This window comes from Mustela nigripes, chromosome 7 (genome assembly GCF_022355385.1).
Source record: "Mustela nigripes isolate SB6536 chromosome 7, MUSNIG.SB6536, whole genome shotgun sequence".
NCBI classification, from domain to species: domain Eukaryota; kingdom Metazoa; phylum Chordata; class Mammalia; order Carnivora; family Mustelidae; genus Mustela; species Mustela nigripes.
Genome location: NC_081563.1, coordinates 96649411 through 96673682, shown reverse-complemented (window position 1 = coordinate 96673682; position 24272 = coordinate 96649411). Strand labels below are relative to the sequence as shown.

General features: G+C 46.0%; 1 protein-coding gene across 1 annotated transcript in view; it reads left to right on the top strand.

The window, feature by feature from the left end:
• SLC24A3 (solute carrier family 24 member 3) overlaps positions 1-24272 on the top strand; it is a 483820-nt gene that overhangs the window by 408808 nt on the left and 50740 nt on the right. The window contains exons 7-8 of the mRNA XM_059406468.1: positions 12939-13013; positions 22482-22507. Coding sequence (XP_059262451.1) covers positions 12939-13013; positions 22482-22507 — 101 coding nt within the window. The remainder of the gene's footprint in view (positions 1-12938; positions 13014-22481; positions 22508-24272) is intronic.

The window sequence follows — 24272 nt, the reverse complement described above, 5'->3', positions numbered from 1 at the left end:
AAGGAAAATGATTAAAACCGTGTGCTGCTGGGAGGTGGGAGGGATGAGGCAGGAATGGTTGTTTCTCATTAATAAGACCCTGTAAGTACTACTTAGGTTTTTTTTTGATAATACATGCTATTCAGTTTTCTTAATAAGGGTATAAAGTCATTAACACAACTCCCAGAAGAATTAACTCAAGTATCAGGGGAGGAGGAAGGGAAGGCAGGAGAGGAGCAACAGCAGTAGCTGTCCCTTATTATATAGATTCTAATATCGTGCCAGGCAGAATCCTAAGCCTGGTACGTGTATCAGCACATTTGGTAATAACCCTTGACGGAGGTGCTGTGATCCTCTCTGTTTTGAAGATCAGGAACAGAGGCAGAGACTTGAAGTAAGAGCTTGCCCAGAGCTGTATAACCGATAACTGCTGGAGCTGGGGGTTCAAACTCAGGGATGCTGGTGAGTGATCCTTGCTCTTCACCATTCTGCTTTAGGCTGTCGTCATTCCTGTGGGATTGTTTCCTTACCTTTTTTTTTTTTTTTTTAAGATTTATTTATTTATTTTAGAGAGAGGGAGAGGGAGGGACAGGAAGGAGAAGGAGAGAGAGAATCCCAAGTGGACTCCCCAGTGAGTGCAAAGCCCACTGCAGGGCTCCATCTCATGCCCCTGAGATTGGGACCTGAGCTGAAACCAAGGGTCCAATACTTAATTGACTGAGTTATCCAGGTGTCCCTCCCTTGTCTTTCCTAATGAGAAGTCCAGAGCAATGAAGATATGGAGGTAGAAACAAACTATTTTATTGAAGCTTTGTGACACTAAAATTACTGAAAGCAAAAATGTTAAAAATGGGTACATCCAGTGAGTGAGGAGGCGATGGGGAGGTGGAAGGCATGGGGAGGCAGAAAACTTTTACTTGCATTCATGCTCCGTCTACTGCGTTGATTTTTTTTTTTAACCATAATCATCAATTTTGTGTTTTAAAGTTTGTGTTACCCAAACCTTAAAAATTTCAGTAGGCTTTTGTTTTAAAATCAGATAGGAGTAGGAAGGCATTTATGAAAACTCAGATTTCTGTTTCTTCCATCTCCCAAGATCAGAGATAATTTATATAAATGTGTGTGATTTATGCAACCAAATGCACCCTTTGGAAATTTGATTTAAACATTTTATTACCTTAAGTGTTTGTTTCATTTGAAAGGAAATATATTAAAAATGTCCTGCCAGTGCTCCTATCCAATTTAAAAGCTCCAAACAATGGTTAGACATTATCAGTTTTGTGACTAAAATGAAGCCGTGTGATCCCTGAGGCCAGGTCCTAAAATGCTGTAGAGCTTCTGCTTACTCTTTTGGGACACATGCATTCAGAGCCCTAAGCTCCCACATAAGTGTCTGACTGCACGGAGGCTACTATCCCTGAGGAAGCCTCGGCCATGTGGAGAGGCCATATGTAAATTTGGTCATTAGCCCCCGCTGAGACCCCAGTCCATGGCCAACAGGAGCCACTGGTCATGCAAGCGAGCCAGGCTGCCAATGACTCCAGCCTCTAGCCTTTGCATCCTTCCAGCTATACAGTTAAATCCAGCGATTCCGCACTTTTTGTTTGACACTGACATGACTCACAAAGTGAATTTTTATTATAAATCCAAAAGAGATATTAAAACAAATCTACTTTATAAGCAGAGTGATGGATGGCAAACACTCCTAGTGTGTAGACTATGAAATATTCATAAGGAATATATAAAATTCACTGTCATTTCTCAAAACCTCATACACAGAGGATAGGGTTTTCTTCCAGGTTGTGTGGGACTGGGTAGTGCCGGGCAGTTTCTCATTTCTCATTTTCTGGACATCTACCAGACTAACAGGTCATAGCAGGAGGGAACAGAGGTGTCAACGCTTGCTGCTCAGGGTAGAATCACCTGAGAATGAAAACTCCAGGGACCAAACCACAGCCCAGCTTAGCTAACTCACTATCTCTGAGGGTCAGACCCAAGCAAGCGTGTTTCATAAGGCTTCCGGATGGTTCCACTGAGCAGCCAAGGGTGAGAATCAGGCCTCCCTGAGGATGATTCAGAAGGTCTGGGGTGAGCCCAGAAATCTGGAGTTGTCACACAGACCCAGGTCATTCTCATGACCAGGTAAGTTAAATAATCACCTGTAAAGGGCTGACCATGGGGACTCTGTGGGTACTCACACCTGGCTCAGTCACTTCATGACTCCATGGTCAGTAGAGAACGGACCATGTCCCGGATCACACAGCACAGTAAGGGTGAAGCTGGGGGAAAGCTCTCTGGAAAGTGGAGAGAATGAAAGCCGGGAACGAGGCTGCAAATGGAGGGGTGCGACCCCACCCCCAGTTCTGGAAGACACCTGGAAGCCACCCCTTGCCTTGGCTTCCTCCACACGGCATGAACACATCTCCCTACTGGGTGCTTCCCACCACTTTGATGACATTTCTGATTCCACTGCTCTCCACTTACACAGTCATCTGCAAAGTGAGAAAATGAACCTAACTGCAGAGATAACCTCTGGCCATGTTTTTGGCTAAGAACTATTCTTCGGTTCTTTCGGGAAGAGGTTTTGGTTGGCCAGCTGGTGTTACGCATTCCCCCCACCCCCGTGCCCGCCCCCCCCCACCACTCTACTCCCTCAGCTTTCTGCTTTATTGCCTAAGGCAGATAAACCCGGGATGTGTTATTGATGTTACCATGTTTTAATTATCAGTTTCTTTAATGCGGGGAGAAAATATCTTCCAAGCACTCATTAAAGAAATGTTCTTGTGTTCAGTGTGCCCTGGCTTCAGAATCGATTCATGAACGTCACCTGCTGTCCCTACCCTGAGTCACAGAAATTGCTTAAAATAGATTGCCTGACATTAACTGGAGCCTGATGAGCCACACATACGTGGCAACCAGTATTTTTTTAGTTTGAAAATATTACTGCACTGCGTCTACTCATGCGTAGGGGACAGGTGCTTCCTTTGCTACCTACAGCCCCCACGGGTGATGTCCTCCCACATTTCCTTTGAACACATATTCCATTAGAAGACAGAATAACTCCTGATATTGTGGAAGTCCTATTCTTTGTCAAAGTGGGGAGAAATCTTAATTTTAATTTTAATTAATCAATTTTTAAGGTACACAATCCACATTGCCTCTCCTCTATAACTTGATGAAGGCAGGGAAACATGGATCCTGCCAGGGATAATGTGTGTAATTTTAGCCAGAGCTTCCAGAAACCTAACTAAAATACATGGTCTTAGCTGTCTGATTTCTAAGCTCACATGATCTGTATTAACTTCCTTTCTCATCAACACTTCGAACGCAGAGAAGCCCTACAGCATTTTGGGGGACGTTACTACCTATGATGAGGTGTCCCATGTCAGGACCCTGAGATGGTCCCACAAGCTTGAGATTGTCCTTCTAGGCTTCATAATCCATGAAATGAGGAAATACTTGCCTCCTGTGTGTATTTGGCTACTACCCTCAAATGGTATAAATTTAAAAATAAATTCAGCACTACTCTACTTGGCATCTTTATACCATCTTTTCAGCAGACAGAGTAGGAGAGTATACAAGGGAGCCAGGATTTCCCTGCCATGGTTCTCCAAAGGGACTGGACAAGGGGTGATCCCCCAGCATCTTCAGCAGACTTGGTGCTAGAAATGGACAAAGTGTACGAACCACCATACACAGAAGCATTAAGGAGCTTCTGATTTGCAGCTTCACCTCAAACACACCTAGTTGCTCTTTGGTGCAAAGATCCTAAGTGGCTACTCATGCCCACAGCATTGTGTCCAGCCCCAGTGCCCCAAGTGAAGGGGGAGGAGCCACCCCACCAGCCTCCTGCTCTTTACATTTCCGTTCCACAGGTGTGACCCAGACTTGGAAATTCTCTGTCCTCTGGGCCAGCACTTCTCACACTGTAATGTGCACATGGTCACCAGGGGATCTTGTGAAGATGCAGCTTCTGATTCAGCAGACCTAGACCTGAGAGTTGCATTTTGAACCACCCATTCCGGGCCACACTTGGGGTAAATAGCAGGAGGCACGCACCAGGCTGTGGCGAGAGCATCACTTCAGCCAGAGGACTGACACCCATTCTGCATTTCCCGGGCTGAGGAAGGAGAATGAATGTTTGTGAGCCACTTCAGTTCTTCCTGGAAACCGATATAAATGTAGCCAAGTTTCTCTCCAGGATAATGGATGAAACAGCACACATAATTGAAATTGTCAGAGAGCCCCAAAGAGTGTTTTTGCCATTAGTTTCAAGCCCCTCCATCCAAGTGCTTATCACCACACCCAGAAGGGACTGAGAGCCGCCTCACCTCCTGCCACCTTTCTGGCAGAAGGACAATTACGTAAATGACAAAAAGCCAGGAACCGACAAAGAGTAGAACCTCAGGACTTCCTTTCCCAGAGACTAGATTAGAGGAGTCTGTGAACTTGAGCGCGAAAAAATATTACATCTTTCTAAACCACGTAGGTTTAACCTTTCATTTCATTATTCATGAGGCACCAAACCAGCAGTAGCTACTCGTGGCTTTGTCTCCAGCAGAAATACAAGAAATATTCATGCTACGTTAACAACTATGGCGGATTATCTGGGATTGCTCTCCTTACTCATCACTACATTGAAATGACTAACTCTTCTTACAATAAGGAAACTTCCTGGCTCTTGTTAATAAGGAAGCACATATACTACTAATATCTCCATTTTTCCGTGTTTTGATAACCGGATTTCAGTAAATCGGTTTCTTGGTCACTCTTTGTTGTTTATTTTGTATCTTTTACTACACAGTTCTGAAAAAGGGTCCATAAAGTACGAAGGTGTGCATTTCACAAAATGTTTAAGACCCCCACCCCCAGCATGATGTTGGACTGTGAAGAAATGGCAGCCGCTGCATGGTCAACACTAGTTAAAATAATTCTTTTAACACTTTATTTTAACACTAGTTAAAATAATTCTTTTAGGTCAGGGATCACAAATGCATGTTCCTGCAGAGCCCACGTATATAGGAAAATGAGTGAAGCTGTCCAGTCTAAGAAAAACAACAGCAGAGAGATGTTATATATGGCAGCTGATTCTTGTCTTTGGAGTTGGGGACAGTGGAGTTGAGGCGACTGTGGCAAGCTGAAGAATGTATGTCCTGTCTAAAGAGGGCATCTCTGACGGCTCCACAGTGACGTGAGAACACCCCCAGGTTGCCAGGTCTTCCGGTTTTTCTGAGAGAAGCCAAAAGTCTTGGTGTTGTGGAAATCCTCTCCATCACACTCACAGTATTGTAATGTACATCTTGGCAATGACTGCAATGAACAAGAAACTGAGGGGGACAGATCCTCTGAGCAGGCCAGACAACCAGAACAAAACAGCAATCAATATCCTGCATGAGATAAACAGACAATATAGAAAAAAATTCAGCTTTTCCTTGACCTTATGAATATTTCAAAATCACCAAACCTCCAGTTTTGTACTTAAAGAAAGGCAAAATAGTATCTTAACCAAGACCCAAAATTTTGTAAGGAAGGTTATCAGACTTAGCAAATAAAAATAGAGGGCACCCAGTTAAATTTCAATTTCAGATAAGCAACAAATATATATTTTAATATGCTTCCCAAGTGATGTTCAAGATAATACTTATATTTTTAAAAATTACTTATTGTTGTCTGAAATCATATTTAACTGGGTGTTCTATATCTTATCTGGCAACTTCACTCCTAAGCCAACTCTCAATGTGAGGAAGTAGCTACTATTAAAATTAATATGTAATTGACAACCAACACAGCAATTGCATTTTTCTTTTGTTCAGGTAGCATTTTTATTGGGGGACCACATGCATTCAGGAAAGTGCACATATCATCTGTACGGGTCAGTGACTTTTCACAACTAAGCACATGCAGTAATCAGTACCCTGATCAAGAAAGAGAACAGTCCTGCCCTGCAGGAGCCCCTTGTGCCCTTTCCAACTCTATTCCTGGCCCATGGGGAACACCATTCCAGATTTAAAACAGCATAAGTTTGGGATGCCTGTCTGGCTCAGTCAGTAGAGCATGCAACTCTTGATCTCTAGGGTGGTGAATAGAAATTACTTAAAAATAAATACATTTAAATATATATATATAAATATATATATATTATATATATAAATATATATATATAAACTTTTTAAAAAGCAGCATAAGTTAGTATGTTCTGCTTTCAAATCTTATGTAAATGGGATTGGGTTGTATTTTTAAGCTTACAAAACTGTATGTACAGGGCGCCTGGGTGGCTCCGCTGGCTGAGCGTCCGACATCAGTTCAGGTCTTGATTTTCGGGTGCTGGAATTAGACCACACGTCGGCTCTGCACTCAGTCAGGAGTCTGCTTCTCCCTCTGCCTCTGACCCTCCTCCTACTAGTGTTTTCTCTCTCTCTCCTCTCTCTCTCTCTCAAATAAGTAAATAACATATTTTTAAAAAACACAACTGTGTGTGTATGTGTGTAAGTGCGTGCGTGCATGTGGGAGAAAATGCTTACTCTGATTATTGGATTGCTGTGTATAAATCTATGTTTTGGGTACAGGAGACACTGCTGGTGCTCCATAATCCCCTGCACTTCCCCATCTCAGTTCCCACCACCCTGACTTCCACCTGCACCACCATACCTGCATTTCTCCTTCTGAAGGCTCTCCTTGGTCACTGCCCTGGGGCAGGGAGTGTCAGGGATCAGCAGACCTGGGTGCTGGACCCTGGGTGCTGGGTCTTCAACCAGTGACTGATGGGAGCGGGTGGATAAATACCCCAGCCCCCTCTCCCCTTGGGTGAGACAAGGGGAGAGGCACATTCTCCCTGGTCTCCCAGAACTGTCTAGCAGGAATCAGGATTGTACCCCAGAGGTACCTGCTGTAACTTGCTCCTTGTATTCCTTCCATTACCTGCCTCTCTTCCCCCAGACCCCAGCACTGCTTCCTAGAACCACCTCCCAAATAACCTTGGTGCACTCAGATCCTTGCCTTGGGCTCTATTTCTGGGTGGAGCCAAGCTCACATATCCAGTGACATGACATTAATCTCAGTACCCTACATGTATTCAACCAACTCCTACCTGGTGCTGGTACCTAGTGCTGCCAGAGGCAGTGGTAAATGCAGACTCTACACCTTGTCCAAGCATGGGCAGAGGACTCCAGGAACACAGCAGGCCACAGTCCTGTGGCCACAAGTCTGGGATTTCCTTCCCTAAGGCAGAGCTAGCTGACCCCTTGTGAATTCAGATGGGTGTGAGCACAGTCAGAGCTACCATATTTTGAAGACCTACCAGGCAATAACTTGCATTTCACGACTGCACGTAATGTTTTGCATGATTGAGAAGGCACTCCAGAGTCCTGGGCGCTACAGGTCATGATGAACACCCGTGGTTACTGTTCAGTACAATCAACGAAGAACGGGTGTTTGAGAGATAACCACGTGTCCGCACTCCTGGTGCGGCCTCATTTTTCATTTAAATCTATCTCCAATAGCAGCTTATTTACTTGTCATTTGCTTTGCCCACATACATCTCAAAATGAGATTTCTTAGAAAAATAAAATAAAATTAAACATATAAATTCGTTTTCATGTTTGCGAAGATTAATAAGTGAAGGTTCACTGTATTTTGCAGAAGCATGGTCTTTTTTACATGGCCTGCTTGTTAGGGTCCTTTTCTGACAATAAACCAGAAGGCAGGAGCCTTTTATATAAAAGGGGTTTTTCCCAGGATCAAAGGATTTAAAAAGTGTCCTCGAACAATACACAGAGAGCAGCGCCACGCCTTCCCCATGGGAGGAAGACCCATTCTCGGTACCGCTGACCGAGCTCACATTGGGTGGGGAATGCCCCAGAGCCCCATCCCTGCTCTACGTCGTGTGGCTGCCTTTCCTGAGATAAGAATTGGCTGTAGAAATTGTGTCAGCTCAAAAGCTTGGAACAAAGCTCATGTTATGATTTTTCAAATCCCTTTTCCGTGAAATCTGTGTGAAATCACAGCATTTCTGAGATGATAGTTGTATGTTTTATGTCATGTAACCATTATGCTGTTCTGACTGCTTCAATAGTTTTTCAAAAAGGCAAAGTGCTTGCAAGTCAAGGGTATGTGTGTCTTTTAAAATGTGTCTGCATTGTCAAATTCTACTGTTCATTGAGAAAAAACATTATATGTATTACATTATATTATGTATATTTACACTGTGTATCTACATATATACTATGTGTGTATATTATCACATGTATATATAGCTGTATATAGATTTGCAATATATATCCAGAAATATACAGAAAACATACCATTTTATCATAAACAATTACTTTTAACCTCCTAGAAGGAGCCAGAATTCCAGAAGATTATCAGTCAACATTTGAATAAAGGAGAATGTGTTTTTTTGTTTTAGAAGGGTGGTTTTTTAGCATTATGCCACTCTGAAACTAAATGAAATCATAAAAAGGAAACTAAAGTTGCATATTTAATAGAAAAAGTGTGAAATGCACTCCAGAAATAGAAAAGATGATCAAGAAATATCAAGCTGAAATTTCAGTTGGGAGGGATTCCTAGAGCTAGGCAGCAAGTAGAGTGTCTGCCTTTAATTTATGGGGGGAGTTTGCCAGCGATGGCCTTCTGTAATCTGTACCAATCTGCATTATTGATTAATGAGGTCAAGGGGAGGATTCCTCACTGTTGGTGTCCTCCCAGGAGCCCTGTTCTGGTCTCTTCGCTAGAGTGACTTCTTGGCCTTCCTTGCAGCCACTTTGCAAAGCGCTAAGGAGGTACTGTCCTCCCATAAGTGCCCCCCGCCACCCAAGCTGGGTAACACCTGACAGCAGATGACAAAGAGGCTCCCATTTTGATGAAGACGTGCTAATATATCTCTCTCTGCCAATAAATGTGTTCAGGATCAGAATCCGATGGTTGCTGTACCCCCTCTAGAGATAAAACACCCTTCACCGAGAGGCAAAGGGAGCCCCTTAGACCCCACGCACCCCAATTTGTGGAAAAGTGAAACATTCAGTCACCAAGCAATGAGCTTATATTGGTGTGTGTTTGTTTGTTTTAACTAAACTAGCTAAACAGAGTAGTTTCCAGTTTATTTCACGGACTCTCTCCCTCCTGGAATACATCCATACCATATCCATATCTGCGGTCCTTATGCTAAGACTTTCCTGCTTGGGGTCCTTGGCCTGAATCTCTGTAAAGCAGTACATATTCTAAATTGAGCTGTGGTCACTGCTTTCTTTTCTTTCTTTCTTTCTCTTTCTTTCTTTTTTTCTTTTTCTTTTTTTGTCTCTTACCTTCAATTTTTCCCTCCGTTGGCTACCATCTCCAACACACCTGCCTAATGGCTTAAGGTTGTAGAGAAAAGACGACCTCCATGATAGGCAATCACAAACGGGTGTCTGCTTTTCAACCCTGCCTGCAGTGAGTCTTTGTGCCATAGTAGGAGGGGGCTGGGGCTCGAGACCCTGACTTCCTGGTTCAGATCCCAGCCCTTCCCGCCAGATTGCTGGCCAGCGAGGGTGACGGTGCCCACCTTATTAGGTCACGACAGGATTGAATGAGATAACCCTTCTGGATCCCCAGATTTGCAGAAAGCGTCAGGTAAATATTTGCTGTTGGGATGAGTGGCAGTCACAGAAGCGTAAGGTAGAGGCAGACAGGAGGTCATGTCACAGCTCTCAATAGAGACCCCGCAGGTTCATCAGTGGTGCTTTAATTCCCTCTAGGGTGTGGAAAGAAATTATCCTCTGGTTTGACTCCTTCTTACTTGTCTTCTGGTTCATTGCTTCTACAGAGAAAAATTGGTTTCACTCCGGTGTGGGCTGTGAATGTGAAGATAAATTTGATGATGGTCCAATGACTGACAGCTGTTTTGGAGAGTAAAATAATGACGACTCATCCAGAGTTGGCCTGTAGGCTGAATGCAAGGTGTATCTTGCAGCAGTAAATCAAAGTGGATACTTTGTACTATACTTTCTTATTTTTTAATTTGTATTTAAGTTATATATGCACAGAGCTTAGAGAGCCAACCAGTTCTAAAAAGCTTATTATGAAAGATCTTTTTTCCAGTCCACCAGCACCATTTCCCTCTCTTTTGACACAACTGCATTTTTTAGATGATGTATACTGGACACACAAGATCACGTTGACTTCAGGTATCCAGCATCAAGACTGGTGGTCTTCCAGTAGCTTTTTGAGAAGAGATACATAGGAAGTAAAGGTTTTGAGACAATAACACTTTTGTTTTTATTCTTCTCTCTTAATGAATAGTTTGGTAGGGCACAGAATTTCAGGCTGAAATAATTTTCCTCTCTAATTTTAAAGGCGTCACTCCATTGTCTTCTCGTTCCCAGTGCTTTTGTTGAAAAATAAAATGTCATTCTGGTTTTGATCCTCTGTATGTAATCCCGTTTTTCTCTTTCTGGTGGTTTCTAGGACCTTTCTTTTCTTTGTGCCACGATTCTGAAAATTCATAATGATATGCTTCGGTGTACATCTTTTTTTTTTTTTTGGTCCATTGTGCTGAACACTCAGGAGGCCATTCTACTCAGAAAATGCACAACCTTAGTTTCTGGGAATTTTTTTTAAAATATTTATTTAATTATTTTCTCTCTCCTATTTTCTGGAACTTCTGTCTTCAAGTGCCAGGTTTCCTGTTTCTCTTAAAGTGAGGGAGGTATAGTCACTGGTCTGCTTGAAGTGAAGGAAATAATTTGTGGGTTATATTTTCAAATATTCTTTCAGTTATCCTGGCTTCAGACCCTCCTTCACCCCAATGTCTAGAGATTTGCCCACCTGAGTATTCCATCATTTTTCTGCTTTCCAGCATCTGGAACGCTTGGGTGGCTCCGTTGGCTAAGCATCTGCCTTCTGCTCAGGTTATGATCCCAGTGTCCTAGGACTGGGCGCACATCGGGCTCCTGGCTCAGTGGGGAGTCTGCTTCTCCCTCTGCCTGCTGCTCCCCCAGCTTGTGTTCACTCTCTCTCTCTCTCCCCACCTCTCGGACAAATAAATAAAATCTTTGATAAGCCCTCTTCCTTGGGGGAAATTCTCTTTTCCTTGGGGGTTTATACCTTGTTAAAAAGGAAAAAAAAAAAAACTTTACTACTATATTATTTTGGTGTAACAAGAGCAAAGGTCATGGGTATGTATCTAGTCTGTTATCTTAAACTAAAAGCCCAAGAGATTTTTTTAAGGCAGTTCAGAATTGATATTTGCCACATGTTTTATGTCCATTTTCCTAGCCATCTGATGCTGAATAAATATTCACAACCTTTTATGACCTGCTGGAAAATGGACGGTCCAGTCCAACGTAAGCTATTCCGTAGATGACCATGGATTCTAATAGCATACACTACAAGGAGAGAGCATGATAAGAGGGTAACGAATACTTTACATTTGTTCTAAAGTGATTCTGTGGCACGAGCCCTCTTCTTGACCACCCGGTCATCTGTAACTTGGATCTGCTAGCACAAGACCTAATAAGGCAAAATCAGCAACAGAAAAATACCTAAGTGTCCCTATAACAAATGGAAGAATGTGTTCATGGAAGGAGACCTCATTACTCATTTATGGTTCTATTTAAGTCCTATCTTTCATGTTATTTGAATCCAGAAAGCCTTTTCTGGTTTGACTTTGCCTGATCTTTTCTTTATAGACTGACACAGTTGTCGGGGAGAGAAAAGACTCCAAATGTTGCCTTGTCCCCGAATCCTTTTTTCCCTTTGTCTTTAGTGCAGCATGTGGCTGTCATTGGCCCAGCCAACAGCTGATATTTGCTGTGTCCTTCTTCACTTACGAGGCCAAGGGCAAAGGCAGCTAGACAGGTCCTGTGGCCGAGGGGTGCTTGACACTTGTCTAGGGAGGTGGGAAGGAGTTGTGAGGGACAGGCAGGAAGCACTTCCCACCCCTCTCTGTCGACTCCCCCACCCTTCTTTGTGAGAGTCTGCCAAAGTGGACCCACTCCACAAATTAAAGAAAGAAATAACAGGTATCCCTCAAAAGGTGATTTGGAAGGACTTACCAAGGAGAAATGACTCTTCCTCCAGAACAGGAATCTTAACCTGGCATCTGCAGTTCCCCCCTTCCCAGCAGCCTCTCCTCCCCACGGCCCAGCCCGGCTCCATTGCCCGCCTTTGTCTCATCCAGGGGCCTCCCTCTGTAGGACATCTGGACACAGCAGGCCAGGCCTGTCATAGCCTCCAGCAGTGTGTCTCCTGGCCTCATCATGGCTGAGCCATCCTATCCTTAAAGGGACATAGTCCAACTGCTAAGAATAACATTTTCTCCAGATAAATATGCAAATCAGTGTTTTTAAAAAATTCTGATCAAATCAGGAATCAGGTGCCGACAAGGACAGGCATATAATAGAGGGGAGAGAGGCGGCTCCCCGGGCCCCTTGTGAAGGGCAACGGCTGTCCAGCCCTGGGTTCATTCCATGAGCCCAGGCTGCAGCAAACATGAGAGCCTTGACCAGGACCCAGGGTGGGCGGCTCCTTCATCCCCCTCTCATGAGGAATGCTAAGGCTGGTGGGTTCCTGGGAGACACGGGTCTTTGATTCAGCTTTGCTGAGCCTTCCTTGTGCTGCCCAGCAGCCGGGGGCATGTCCACCCTCTCTCCTTCACAGGGGTCAGACCCAAAACGTGGTTGGGTGGCCCTCCTGCCTTCCCCCCGGCTGCCTCCCCGTTTTCTCTCGTGAGTGCCTTCCCCTCATAAAACTGTTGCAGGTTTAATCCCTTCTTGGAATTTGTCTTTCAGAAGATCCAAACTAATACACCCAAAGGCCTTCCATAAATTCATACCTGCAGGCAGATTGACTAGGGTCAGCCCAGGAGACAGAAATACTAAGTCGTGTTCCCGGTTTATCACTGGTGAGAGCCACCGGAAGCCATGCTTTCTCCTTTGCACCGTCGAATATCCTGACTGTTACTGTCTTCTTCTCTTTTCATTCAGGTTGTGGCTCTTTCCTCCTGGTGCCTGCTGAGGGATTCAATTTACTACACGCTGTCTGTGGTGGCGCTCATCGTGGTAAGTGTGTGACACACCCCTCATCGGAGTCCCCTTGCCATTTGACTCTTAACTCATCCTTTTCATTGCTTGGGATTACGTGCAGCTCCCCCGCATGGAGCAAGTTCAGGGTCTCTGGTGACAAAGAAGCAAACAGATGTCTATGCATGGAGGTGGCTTCTCTTTCTTCCAGCTCCTTTGATCAGCCAGAACCCCAGTGTGATAGTTTGGTGCGCAGAACAGGAGTGTTGACTCTGGTTACCTGATTCCATGAGAGAGAGTCCTTTGCTGTTTTCCTGGGACCCCCTGACCATTCCCTCTCACTTTCTCACGGGCTCTTCTGGAACTCTCTTCGGTGTCAGTGTGCCCTATCCCCAGGTCCCCAGTGACCTTAGTTCCCCCTCTCTGGATGTCCTCCCAGGACATCGCCCATGGCCATTACCACCTTTGTGCTAACACCTCTACACTGTATTTTTGGCAATGGCATCTCTCTGAGGTACAGTCATAGAGAAGCCCCTCTCTACTGGACATCTTCCTGTCCCAAACTCAACGTGTCTCTAAACTTACTGTGACTTCCCCAAGACTGGACGCTCTTTCTGTATTTCAACCCCCATTTCTCTCCTAGCCATCCAACCTGTGGATGATACTAAGTGGACCTTTTTCCCAATTCCACCATACCCATTTCACTTCATTTTAGATTTTCATCTTGTAAAAATCTCCCCAGTGTGTCCCTTCATAGTTGAGGGTTGAGGGTTTTTATGTCTTTGGCCAGAACTGACGGCCTGTCGCGGGTCAGTATGACAATGAGAAGCATCACTGCCCCCCCACCCTTCCCTCCTTTCCTGGTCAGTCCTCAGAGCTGTCCCACTGGTAGCTCTACAAAGAGTCTTGTGCCTCCTTGTCACCTGTGGGGACAAATCCAAACCCCCACTTGGCTAGCCAAGTCATCCAGAAGAAGGGTGGTGGCGAATCAGAAACACACCGAAATGGGAGTTAAGGCATCTGACTCCTAATCGTGGTCCCCTCCCTTCTGGCTAGCTCTGGTTCTTGAAAGTTTCTGTTTCAAAAGGCATGGCTTGCGGACACGATAAATAGATGCAACTCTCTGTTTTGCCGAATTTCGCAAAGAGATGACCATTCCCAGAAAGACGAGGTTATGAGATGGAAAACAAAAGCTGAGATTTCCCCGGAGCAGAGACTCAGCATGTCCACCCCCAACAGTGAATTGCCCACACTGGCTTCTTTTTCTGTTCTCAGCACAGACACCTCCTGGACTCTGGGTGAAATAACTTGTCTTCAGTCGGATTTACCTGAATATGCCCAGGATTTTTTTTTTTTTTTTAATGTAACTGTTATGATGTGTGAGGAAGTAAAGAGCTTTGCTTCCTTGGGCTGCAGGTGACGCTCACCCTAGTGGGGTCTTTGGGCAAAGCCGTCCTCTACCCAGCATGTGGCCCATGAATCACAGAGCTGAGCCCACTGGACACCCTGGCTGCCGCAGCTCTGTGTTTCCTTCATATGGCAACAAGATGCAAAAGCCAGTAATTCTCTGCCATTCCCTGCAATTTGGATTGTGTATTTACAGCCCAGATGTCAAGACTAGAGTTTTCTGATTTTGAGAAAAATTACATTTCTCCACTGTTAGGAAGCAATAGCAGAGAAAAGCTTGAGTCCTTAGGGTTTGGTCTTGGTTCTTCTTATTTTTACCGCTGTTCCCGCCAACTTCTCTACGCCCAGCAAACACCCAGCATGCTGATGGAAAGAGCGCAACCCAGAAATCTTAATCCAGTAAGCTCTGGGGCAGGACCCAAGAACTTCCACTGCAGCCAGGACCTGCCCTGCCCCTCAGACGATTCTGATGCACCACACTCACTTCCGGAAACTAAACTGCAAATACAATGAGACACCACTTCCTGGGGATAGTCCACCTGCTGCCTGGCGATGACAGCTTCCGGAGGAAATGTTGAGTTTCTCTAACACGAGGCATGATGACTGCTTATTTGGCTGGACTGCTGACGGCTGTTCATTCTCGGGATCATTTTCAAATGAGACCTGAAACCGGGATGAGGAGAACAGTCTTCTATACAGAAGTCCAGCATTTCGCAAAGTGCATTTCTCAACAGCCCCAGATCTGTCCCATGGACCAGCCCCAGGCTGCTACTCACCACAGCTGCTGTTTGTTTTTGTCAGGGTGTTCTAGTCTCCTCTTTCTGTGTTTTCCCCAAATGTCATGGTAAAAAAAATCACTTTTCTTCTGGCCTTCTTTATAGAATATTGGGCTTCTCTATAGGACCCTGCAGTGGGGCAGGACACTTAAAATTCCTGTATTTAAAAGCCTTCCTCCTAGCCACAAATAATTGCCAACTATCCATACAATTTAACTATTAGGGGTTTTGTTGTTGTCCTTTTTTAACCCTCTCGCCCTTTTATGGTTCCGAACTGTTCAGAAGACAGAGTTGCAGGTCTCCGGAGGTGATGCGGTAAAGATCTTGTTCACCCACAGGACAGTCCTAACGAAGCGGGTGCATGAGATTCACCTTGTGGGACCAGATGTTGCTTCTTTGTACATCCCTGTGAGAGACCCTACAGCCCCGGGCAGAGGAGCCCCAAGAATGAACCATGGGGCCTGGGGACCCAGAGAACAGGGAGACAGTTATGGGAGGGACGCTCCTGTTGCTGGGCCAGGAGCGCACAGAGAGTCGGGATTACCTGGGTCTGCAGCCGGTCTGAGCTGGAGAGGACACCAGAAGGCAAACACGTGGAAACCAACAGAGCTTAAGACCATTAACTTAGAGATAAGGGACTCGTTCCCTTGGGCAGTTGGGTTTCACATACCTTAGCTCTGTGCTATTTTCTGGTGGGTTTGATGTTGTCTTTCAGGGAGAAAGCGGAGGAAATTAGGAACGTGTTACTGTCGAAACCAGTTATGATATCAAAAACAGGTAGTGTGTGTCTCTCTGCCCTTCCTGCCCCATTAGGCGCCCCGCCCCCCAGCTTTGCCCTGGCCACGTCTTATACAGCAAAGCCTCACACCTTGGAGAAGCTGAACGTGGCCCAGCAGGCTCGCCCCATGATTCGAGACTATCACTGCAAGACAAGTGTCACCTTTGAGGTCCCAAAAGCCTTCTGGGTTTTTGGAGCATGACCTTGCGTGCGTCTACCCAGCAGATAGTCTCCACAGCCTTGCAGACCCTCTTGCTTCTTCTCTCCCATTTGATTGACTCACCCCCAGCCAATGTCCACCACCACAGACAGCTCTGCCTAGCCCTACCCTTTCTCCAAATTCCAGCAGGCACCACAGCCTCTTTTATTGAAATGTTACTGTAATTTACATAATCATGTAATTTACATAAATGCAAATGATTCATTACATCCTCAGTCTAACAGCTGCCCAAAAAGGAATACTTTATTTTTACTCTTCATCTCTGCTTTGAGATGGGGTTTGTGAGCAATAGGAGAAGGGAAACCTCCTAGGGGAAGTGAATAGGCCTTGGAGACAGGTCTGGATGGCTGAACTGGCTCTCAGATCCAGAGTCAGGAGTGCTGCCTACCTGGAGAGGGGCCAGGTGGGCCACTGGCACCAGCTGGGGGCCCTCAGGGCCCCCTGAGCATGGGCACAGCAGCAAGGCCCCTCCGAGGTAACACTTCCCTCTCTTCCTCCCCGGGGGCTACTTGCAGTTCCCCCCTCTTGATGGGATTTTGTGGGGACAGAGACAACTCAGCTCATCCAAACACTGGAGATGGCCTGGGTGGCACTGTCCAGTGGTGTAGCCAGTGTGCACATGTGGCTATTGAGCTCTGGAAAATGCAGGAAATGAGGAATAATTGAAATTTATGTAGCCTCATGTGGCTAGTGCCTACCATACTGGAGAGTGCAGCTGTAGAGGGCAGATCCATCCAGAGAAAATATATGCATGTTGCCCCAGGCATCCCTGAGTTTTAACCTGCATAGACCCAGTACTTCCTACAGGACCAAGTACTACGTTGGATCTGTCCATGAAGAATTTCCAGTTCAATACTCACGACTCTGCAAGCTAGCTAATTGCATGAGTCCCATTTTGTAGATGGCAAAACTGAGGCCCCAGACTTTCAGGGATTTGCTTAGGGTCAGTGAGTTGCAGTAGCTCAGGTTTGCCAGAGCAGGTGTCTAAGATGGTACTTCTCCACCCTCTCCCACTCCCTAAGCCCTGGCAAAGAGTTCAGATTTCCCCCTCCAATAAAATCTGCCTCTTCATCTTTGAAATCATCCTGATTTTCCCTCACCAGCTCTGCAGTCAGCCACTAGAGAGCCATGCCTGCTGCTCTTACTTCACATTCTTAGACTGAAAGGAATAGCTCCTGCCTTCCCTCTCCTGATTCCTTTTTTCTTAAGACAGCTGATCATAAATGATCCAGAATCTTCTTCTGTCACCCTATCTGTGAGAGAAAAGACATCTCACACTAGTTGACTGATGACTGTCGTTTTCCCCTGCCTCCATGCTGGCCTCAGGGCCCTGCCCATCGGGCTTACTGTCCTCCCTTCTCGGACCCCTTCTTGCGGGGAGGTCGCCTCCTCTCTCCAGTTCAGCAACACTGAGGTTCTTACACTCATGGTACCCTTGTTACATCTCAGCTCTCCTTCTGGGAAAGCGAGAACTGACCACGGTGGCTAGAAGATTGTCAGAGGGAATGAATGTGAGACTTTTTTAAGTTCCTTAAACAAATCAACTATGGTCATACAAAGGGTTGCCTGTGTCATTATCACTGCCACTGAGAGGAAGAACGGTGCGCTCTAAAGGCTCCTGGGGTATACCAGGAAGTTGGGTCTCCCTTGTGCTCCTATTGTGAGCAGGGACATGGATCAGTCAGACTGTGGGATGCACAGAGGACCCTCTTCTCTTTCACAAGGAAAATGACTTGGAAGTTTCAGTTATGTGCCTGTGTTTGGTTTTGCACTGCTCAGCAAACAGAGCCCTTTTGGTTTGGCACCTATCCTCCCTTGTATCCTAAATCCATCCCATTACCTGCTTTCCTTCCTTCCGTAGCCTGCTTCTGCATAATTACGTGAGATGACCAGCTCTGCTCAAGCCCTGCCTTGAAGAAGTCCTTACTTCCTACCCTCCTGCAGCCCCCACCGCTGTTGTAGGCCTGCTAGAGACCCAGAGGTCGAAAATCCCGTTTAACTTTCAAGTGTGGGGACGCCTGAATGGCTCAGTCATTAAGTGTCTGCCTTTGGTTCAGGTCATGATCCCAGGGTTCTGGGATCGAGCCCCAGATCAGGCTCCCTGGTCAGTGGGGAGCCTGCTTCTCCCTCTCCCACTCCTCCTGCTTGTGTTCCCTTTCTCACTGTGTCTTCTCTGTCAAATAAATAAAATCTTTTAAAATTTAAAAAAAAAAAACTTTCAAGTGTAAACTATATTGGTGCTTAACAGCAGCTTTCCAGTGCATTCCATTGGACTCCTCTCCTCAGAAGGAATGCCATCTGCAACCCCGTCCCCATTTGGGCACAACTCCTGAGGGATCCTCCATGCTGTTGAGTGAGAATAGGAGGGGGAGGGGTGCATTTTCCATTTCCAGCTAGGGAGGGAAGATTTTTCAGGATTTTAGTGTCTTGAAAGAGACTGGTGGTGTTGATTTTCTCCTGTTACTTTTGCTGTTTAAAATTCTAATGGCGCCAGTGATGGAAATTTAAGTTCTTCAGTGTGGCTGCTTCTGCTCCATGGTTATGGCTTAAAGTAAGCTGCTCCGTGGACTGACATGCAATGTGGGGACAGCCACCTGCCTCCCTGCTCAGAAGCCAGCCCGGCTGTCTGCTGTCCACACACCTGGGCGATTCCTGGCCCTTGTTTTCCCTGCTCTTCTGCTTTGAGCATGCCACATCCGTCCCATTTCCCTGGGATGCTCTGTCATCCAGGGATTCACCTGCCTGATGTAAGCCTGTCTCTCTCAGAAGAATTCTAGAGCAGACACCAGGGCTGAAAGCTGGTTTCCATGGTACCCAACTGTTTCTCTGAGGCCTGAAGGAAAAAAGTGGTTTGGGGTTTTTGTTTTTTGGTTTTTTTTTTTGTTTTCAAATTTGTTCATATATGTTCACATTTAGCTGGTCTGTGGAACACATGGAAAGCTTAAGGGCGAAGCCAGAGGTAGCTTCGGATGAACCACACTGGAGTCAGAGAGCAGGTCCCTTGACCCGCTGTGTGCAGCAAATCTGGGGCTCAGATACCGGTTCGCACCACCCACATGTGTTCACGGGAGGCAGCCCCAAACACAAGCAGCAAAGCACAAAGGGCTGCTTTCCCAAGCAAGATTTGTTTTCAGAAACCCAACTGGGATAAGAGTGAGTCAGTTCCGAAGGCCACACAGCAGGTCCCTCAAAGGCCACATGTCCTAGGGTTTGAGTGGTGGGATGAGTTGAGGGACCTGCCTGTCCCCAACTCAGAACACATCCTGCCTCCAAAACAGCTGAAGACTCCGTTAGGAAGCCGTCTGTCTTGAGTTGTTTACCCTCCTCCCAGGAGGTTAAATGAAGCCTTGAAATGACTTCCTTCCAACCCCCCTCCCTGCCTTGGCGGAGTGGACAGGCAGCGGGTAGGACGTGAGCACCACCTAGTGGTGACCGAGTGGAAGTGGGGGCACGATTTCTTTATAAATTATTTCAGGGGGTTTTCTATCCTAGTAAGGTAGTTGTTTCATCTTATTTTACCCACAGATAGAACATGGAAATACAGAAGGGTATGCAGTATTTGTCTTAAGAATATAAAATAAAATAAAACAGAATAAAATGAAATAAGATAATTGTTGGCAAAGTAACAGATCCATTCCCTGAAACCATCAGCAGCATCAAGTGAGAAAGTCGCCTGTCCTTGTCATTTTATGACTTTTCAGACAGAGCAATTCCAGCACTCTGTCAGGGTGGTTCAGGAACTAGAGGGAATATGCTGTGAGCAGTGTCGATTTCCTCATGTTCAGTCTTCTGAGTGGGGGATAGTCCCTGGCCCAGCCTCATCCAGGTGCCACCAGCAAGGTCCCGAGTTATTCGTAACTCACCATCCACCTCCTTTCTTACCACAAACAATCCTGTTCCATGTAGGTTAAAGGCCTGGCTTCTATTCCTTTTCTCTGTTATACTGTTCTTTTTTCTGAGTCCTTTCATTTTTCCACCAAGCCCTCTAAAAGAAGTCAGATGAATCCTAGGCAGTGTTTGCTCATTAGGCACCGGGCATCTGAGGGCTCCTGGCCACGAGTGGTCAGTGAGGGGGTATCACTGCTTAATTATCTGGAGGCTTCCAGATCACCTCCATCTGTTAAGACCCCTACCTAGCAAGACCATCGGCCTCTCTCCTTGTCTGCCTCCCTCAACCCCATTCCCACCCCCGACCTCTCTGGCCACCCCCGATACCTTAACATCAGGCTCATGATGTCCTTAGTTGTGCATCTAGTCCAGACTTCACTACTCCCTGATGTATTGTGTTCTCTGTAAATCCCATTCTCATTTTGGGATCCTTTGCACAATTCCGCTGTGCAAATCCTTTGCACAATGCTGCTTTTTCCCCATTAATATGATCACTGAAATAATCGTTAAAGACCTATTGATCTGTGCCCCCACAAGTCACTCAGATGGCACAGAATAAGGGCCTCCTGAAAGCTGCTTTTCTGTTATGCAGTATCACCTGCCTTCCCTTTCGTCTTTCAGACGAAAATTAAATTGGCACTTTAATAAACTCTACCAGTATCTCGTGCTCTCCTGAGTGGCGAGCATTGATTGCTCCAGCACTGATACTAAATTAACTTCAATTAATAGAAACATTTTTCAACTTAAATCATTTGTTCTGTTCCCTGATTTCTTGACAATGGATTTTTTTTTTTTTTTTAAGCCAGTGTTGGTACAAAAGAATCTGTGAATGCCTTCCGGGGTGGACTGCAGACCACCCAGACTGGATTGCAGGATGGTTTCCTTTATTTCTTTAATTCTCTTCCCTTTCCGCTTTGACATTTTCATCCAAATGTCAACCTGTTGAATCTGATCACAAGAGTCACAAAGCTGCTGAAGCCAACATCTTCTTCAGTGTCTTGTCAGGAAGTGTGAGCTACAAATAAGTGGGGCCCCTTTGTTCTCATCTTCTCTTTGCGCCTTCGGGATAATTGGAGAGAGGTCCTTTCCGGTGCCTTCGGAGCTGCACCTGCTCGGCTGTGCAGTTTTCTCTGTGTGTCTCACAAATGCTGCTTATTATCCTCTCTCGGGACTGAAGTGATGCCCGTGTCTTCTGTTGGGTGTACCATCTCCACGCAGTAAAGACCCCTTGCACCCAGAGGTTTCTGCCTTGGAGTCTGCCTTGGAGGGCCACAGGCCCCCGAAAAAAAAGCGCTCAGAGTTGGTGGTACCCTGAGCAGTCATATCCCATGAAGGTGGAAAGAGCGAGCAATGAAGCAGCCCTCAGCTTCCACTTTTCAATAGTGCACCTTCCGGGGAAGGAAATGTGTCATGGAGAGAAGACTTAAGAACCAGGTCTGAGTTCTAGAACCAACTCTGCAGCTAATTGCACACCTTCAGCTCTTTGAACACCCAAAATTCCTCGTGTTCTCTATGGCTCCTTTTCCCCGTGTAAATCAAAGGGCCAGAGTGACACCACTCTTTCCCCCAAAGTGAGAAGTGATTTGGGCTCTGGCCTAAGCAAATTCAATCGTTGCTATATGCTTTCCCTTTGGATCCTAGCTGATCTTGGGGGGACACCTCCGTTTGGCACTGGTCCATCTTTCCAGCCACCTCTGACCCTCAGGAATCTCCTTGGAACGAACACGGGCAGGCCTTGTGGCCCAGGGCAGGGGCAGCCTGCGGTGCCCCCTGGGGCTTGTAATCTCTGCGCTGATTTCTCACCCTTTGCACAGGGCGGCAAGCCCACCGGAATCTCTGCTTCTGGTTGTGATGCAGAGTTTCCTTTGAAAATGAACTCTTTTAAGGAAACAAACAAAAAAGTAGGTCAACCAAAAGAAAAACGTTGAGTACACAGAAGTCCGAGAGCTTGCCTAAAAGCTGGAAGGCGCTGTAGAGAGCCCGGAGACGTGCAAGCGTCTTACATGCGGACCCCAAGTTGCTGATGTTCGGAAGCACCTGCCAGGCTCCCCTAGCCCCTTCCGGATCTAAAATTCAACAGCGCCTCGTGCTCCGCACAAAAAAGGTGGTCATGCTTCCCTGTCTGTCAACCGCTGGACAGAAGTTGCTAAAAGGGAGGGATGACCCAGTGCTTCTCCCCTCCGCATCATGCCGCCCCAGCCTGCCAACAACACCTCCTTCCGCTAACTTTAGCAGGAAGCGGAACCAGCACAGAGGGAAGTTGGTCAGCAGATCCTCGGTGTTGCAGGCCTATCCCTGGCTGATTCCCGCCAAACTGGCTTCGTGGGTGGTCAACGCGCATGCGTGTGCATGCAGACCTCGCGAGTGCGCGCGCACATGTGTGTGCATGTCTAATTGTCCTATTTATTTATTTGTTTGTTTGTTTGTTTGTTTTACAGTTCATTTATGATGAACAAGTTTCCTGGTAAGTACCTCCTTTTCCCTTCCAGTTCCCCCTGGCTGTATGGCGGAGGCGAATATATATTGAAGACTAGAGTCAGGGTTGAGGAAAGAAAGGGGAATGTCCTGGCAGCTTGGAACAACTAGCCCTCCTTGGAACCCCTCTGTGGACCTCAACAAAGACATTAGATCAGCTTTCACAGAGCAGAGACCTTCCTCCATCCCCTCCCATTTGGGATGCTAATATCCCATTGTCTTTGTCATCCAGGTGAGAGGGGGTGATTTAACGGGGCTTTCTGCAGTCAGCCATTTCCTGGTCCTTACAGATCCTGTGCAGACTGTGTTGGCATATTCCAAACACCATGTATGTTTCAGGAACCAGAGATGGAGGCACTTCTGTTGTCTTTTACCCATTAAAGTTCTATCTGACATTCAAGACTATCTTAGATCTCTGAAAAATCAGTGATTTTTTTTTTTTAATGGATAACAAAGCTTTAGCCAGTTTACATCTATGAGAACATTTACATTTGGGCCAACTATGCATCATTTCTCAGGTGAGTTTTGAGCAAGTCAGTTATGTTTGGAATGGAAATAGAAATTGAGTGCGTTGTGCATTCTTGTTATGTTATTCTCGAATATTTGATCTGTGGATGTAGAGAAACATGAAATAGCATCTGTGGGATAGTGTGACAGCATAGCTAGTATACCAACCAGGTAAGCAGACCAACTTTTATGGTATTATTTAAAGCTTAGAATGAGCTTTTGGCATATGAGCAGTAGCCGTTTGTGGGAGTGACATCTCTTTGTCTTAGGATCTCTGATTTTCAGAATTTGGGCATGGCAGAGGAGCTTGCCCCATTGATGGTAAATGTGATTCACCGTGCCAAGGTGTTAAGTGTAGTTTTGCCAACTCTCTTTCCTCTGTCCAGGAGGGGTAGGGAAGGAGACTGCTAGGAGAACGTGCTTTAAGACACACCATTTTTAGGTCAACGCATAAGAAATAAGAAGGTCTTCTTTGAGAAGCCAAGACCAGTAGGCTAAAAGGGATTAAGATGTCTGGGAGCACCTCAGGTCAGCGATCAGGAAGAGCCTCTTCATGGGATTTGCTTCTGGACGAGGTCTCCAAGCAGAGTGGTGACATCTTCTTCCCATGTTCTTGGGGATGGAGTGCAGCACAAGAAAACTTGCAAAACTATCCTCACTCCAAATGATGGCACACTTAGCATGACCCCCACTCTACCTTACCAAACAGTAGGTGCTTAAGTGTTGCTCAGTGTTGCTGCTCTTAGCTCACAACACTGCCATAAAGATAAGTTATGATCGCATTCGATCTCGGGAATTTTTCTGCTGTTTTTGCACAGAAAACCTTAAGAAATTATAGCTATGGGTGGATTACTGTTGGTTTTTCCTAGCGAGAGCTCTCTTTTCTTTACCTCCCTGGCCTTGCCTTGAAAGCAGGCCTATTTCAGTCCTTACCCTCAAAATGTCTTTTAGGATCTTTCAGATAGTGTGAAGCAAGAGAGAGGCTGTTTCCTCTGCATTCCAAAAGCCAGATCTCCTATGGATGATATGAGGTTAGAACCCTGGGCCTGCACTGAAGGGCTCAGATCCTGAGGTTCTCAGGCCCTCAGCATGAGCACCGAGGCTTCCACATGGAGAAAGAGAGAGGAAGGCCGTGAAGGAATAACTTGCAAATTCCCAAGTATGTTTGGTTCCAGCCTGGGCTGGGTTAGAATCCTAGCTCATGCACAGGAGTAGCTGCAGGGAAGAACAAGGGGGAGGCTTCATGG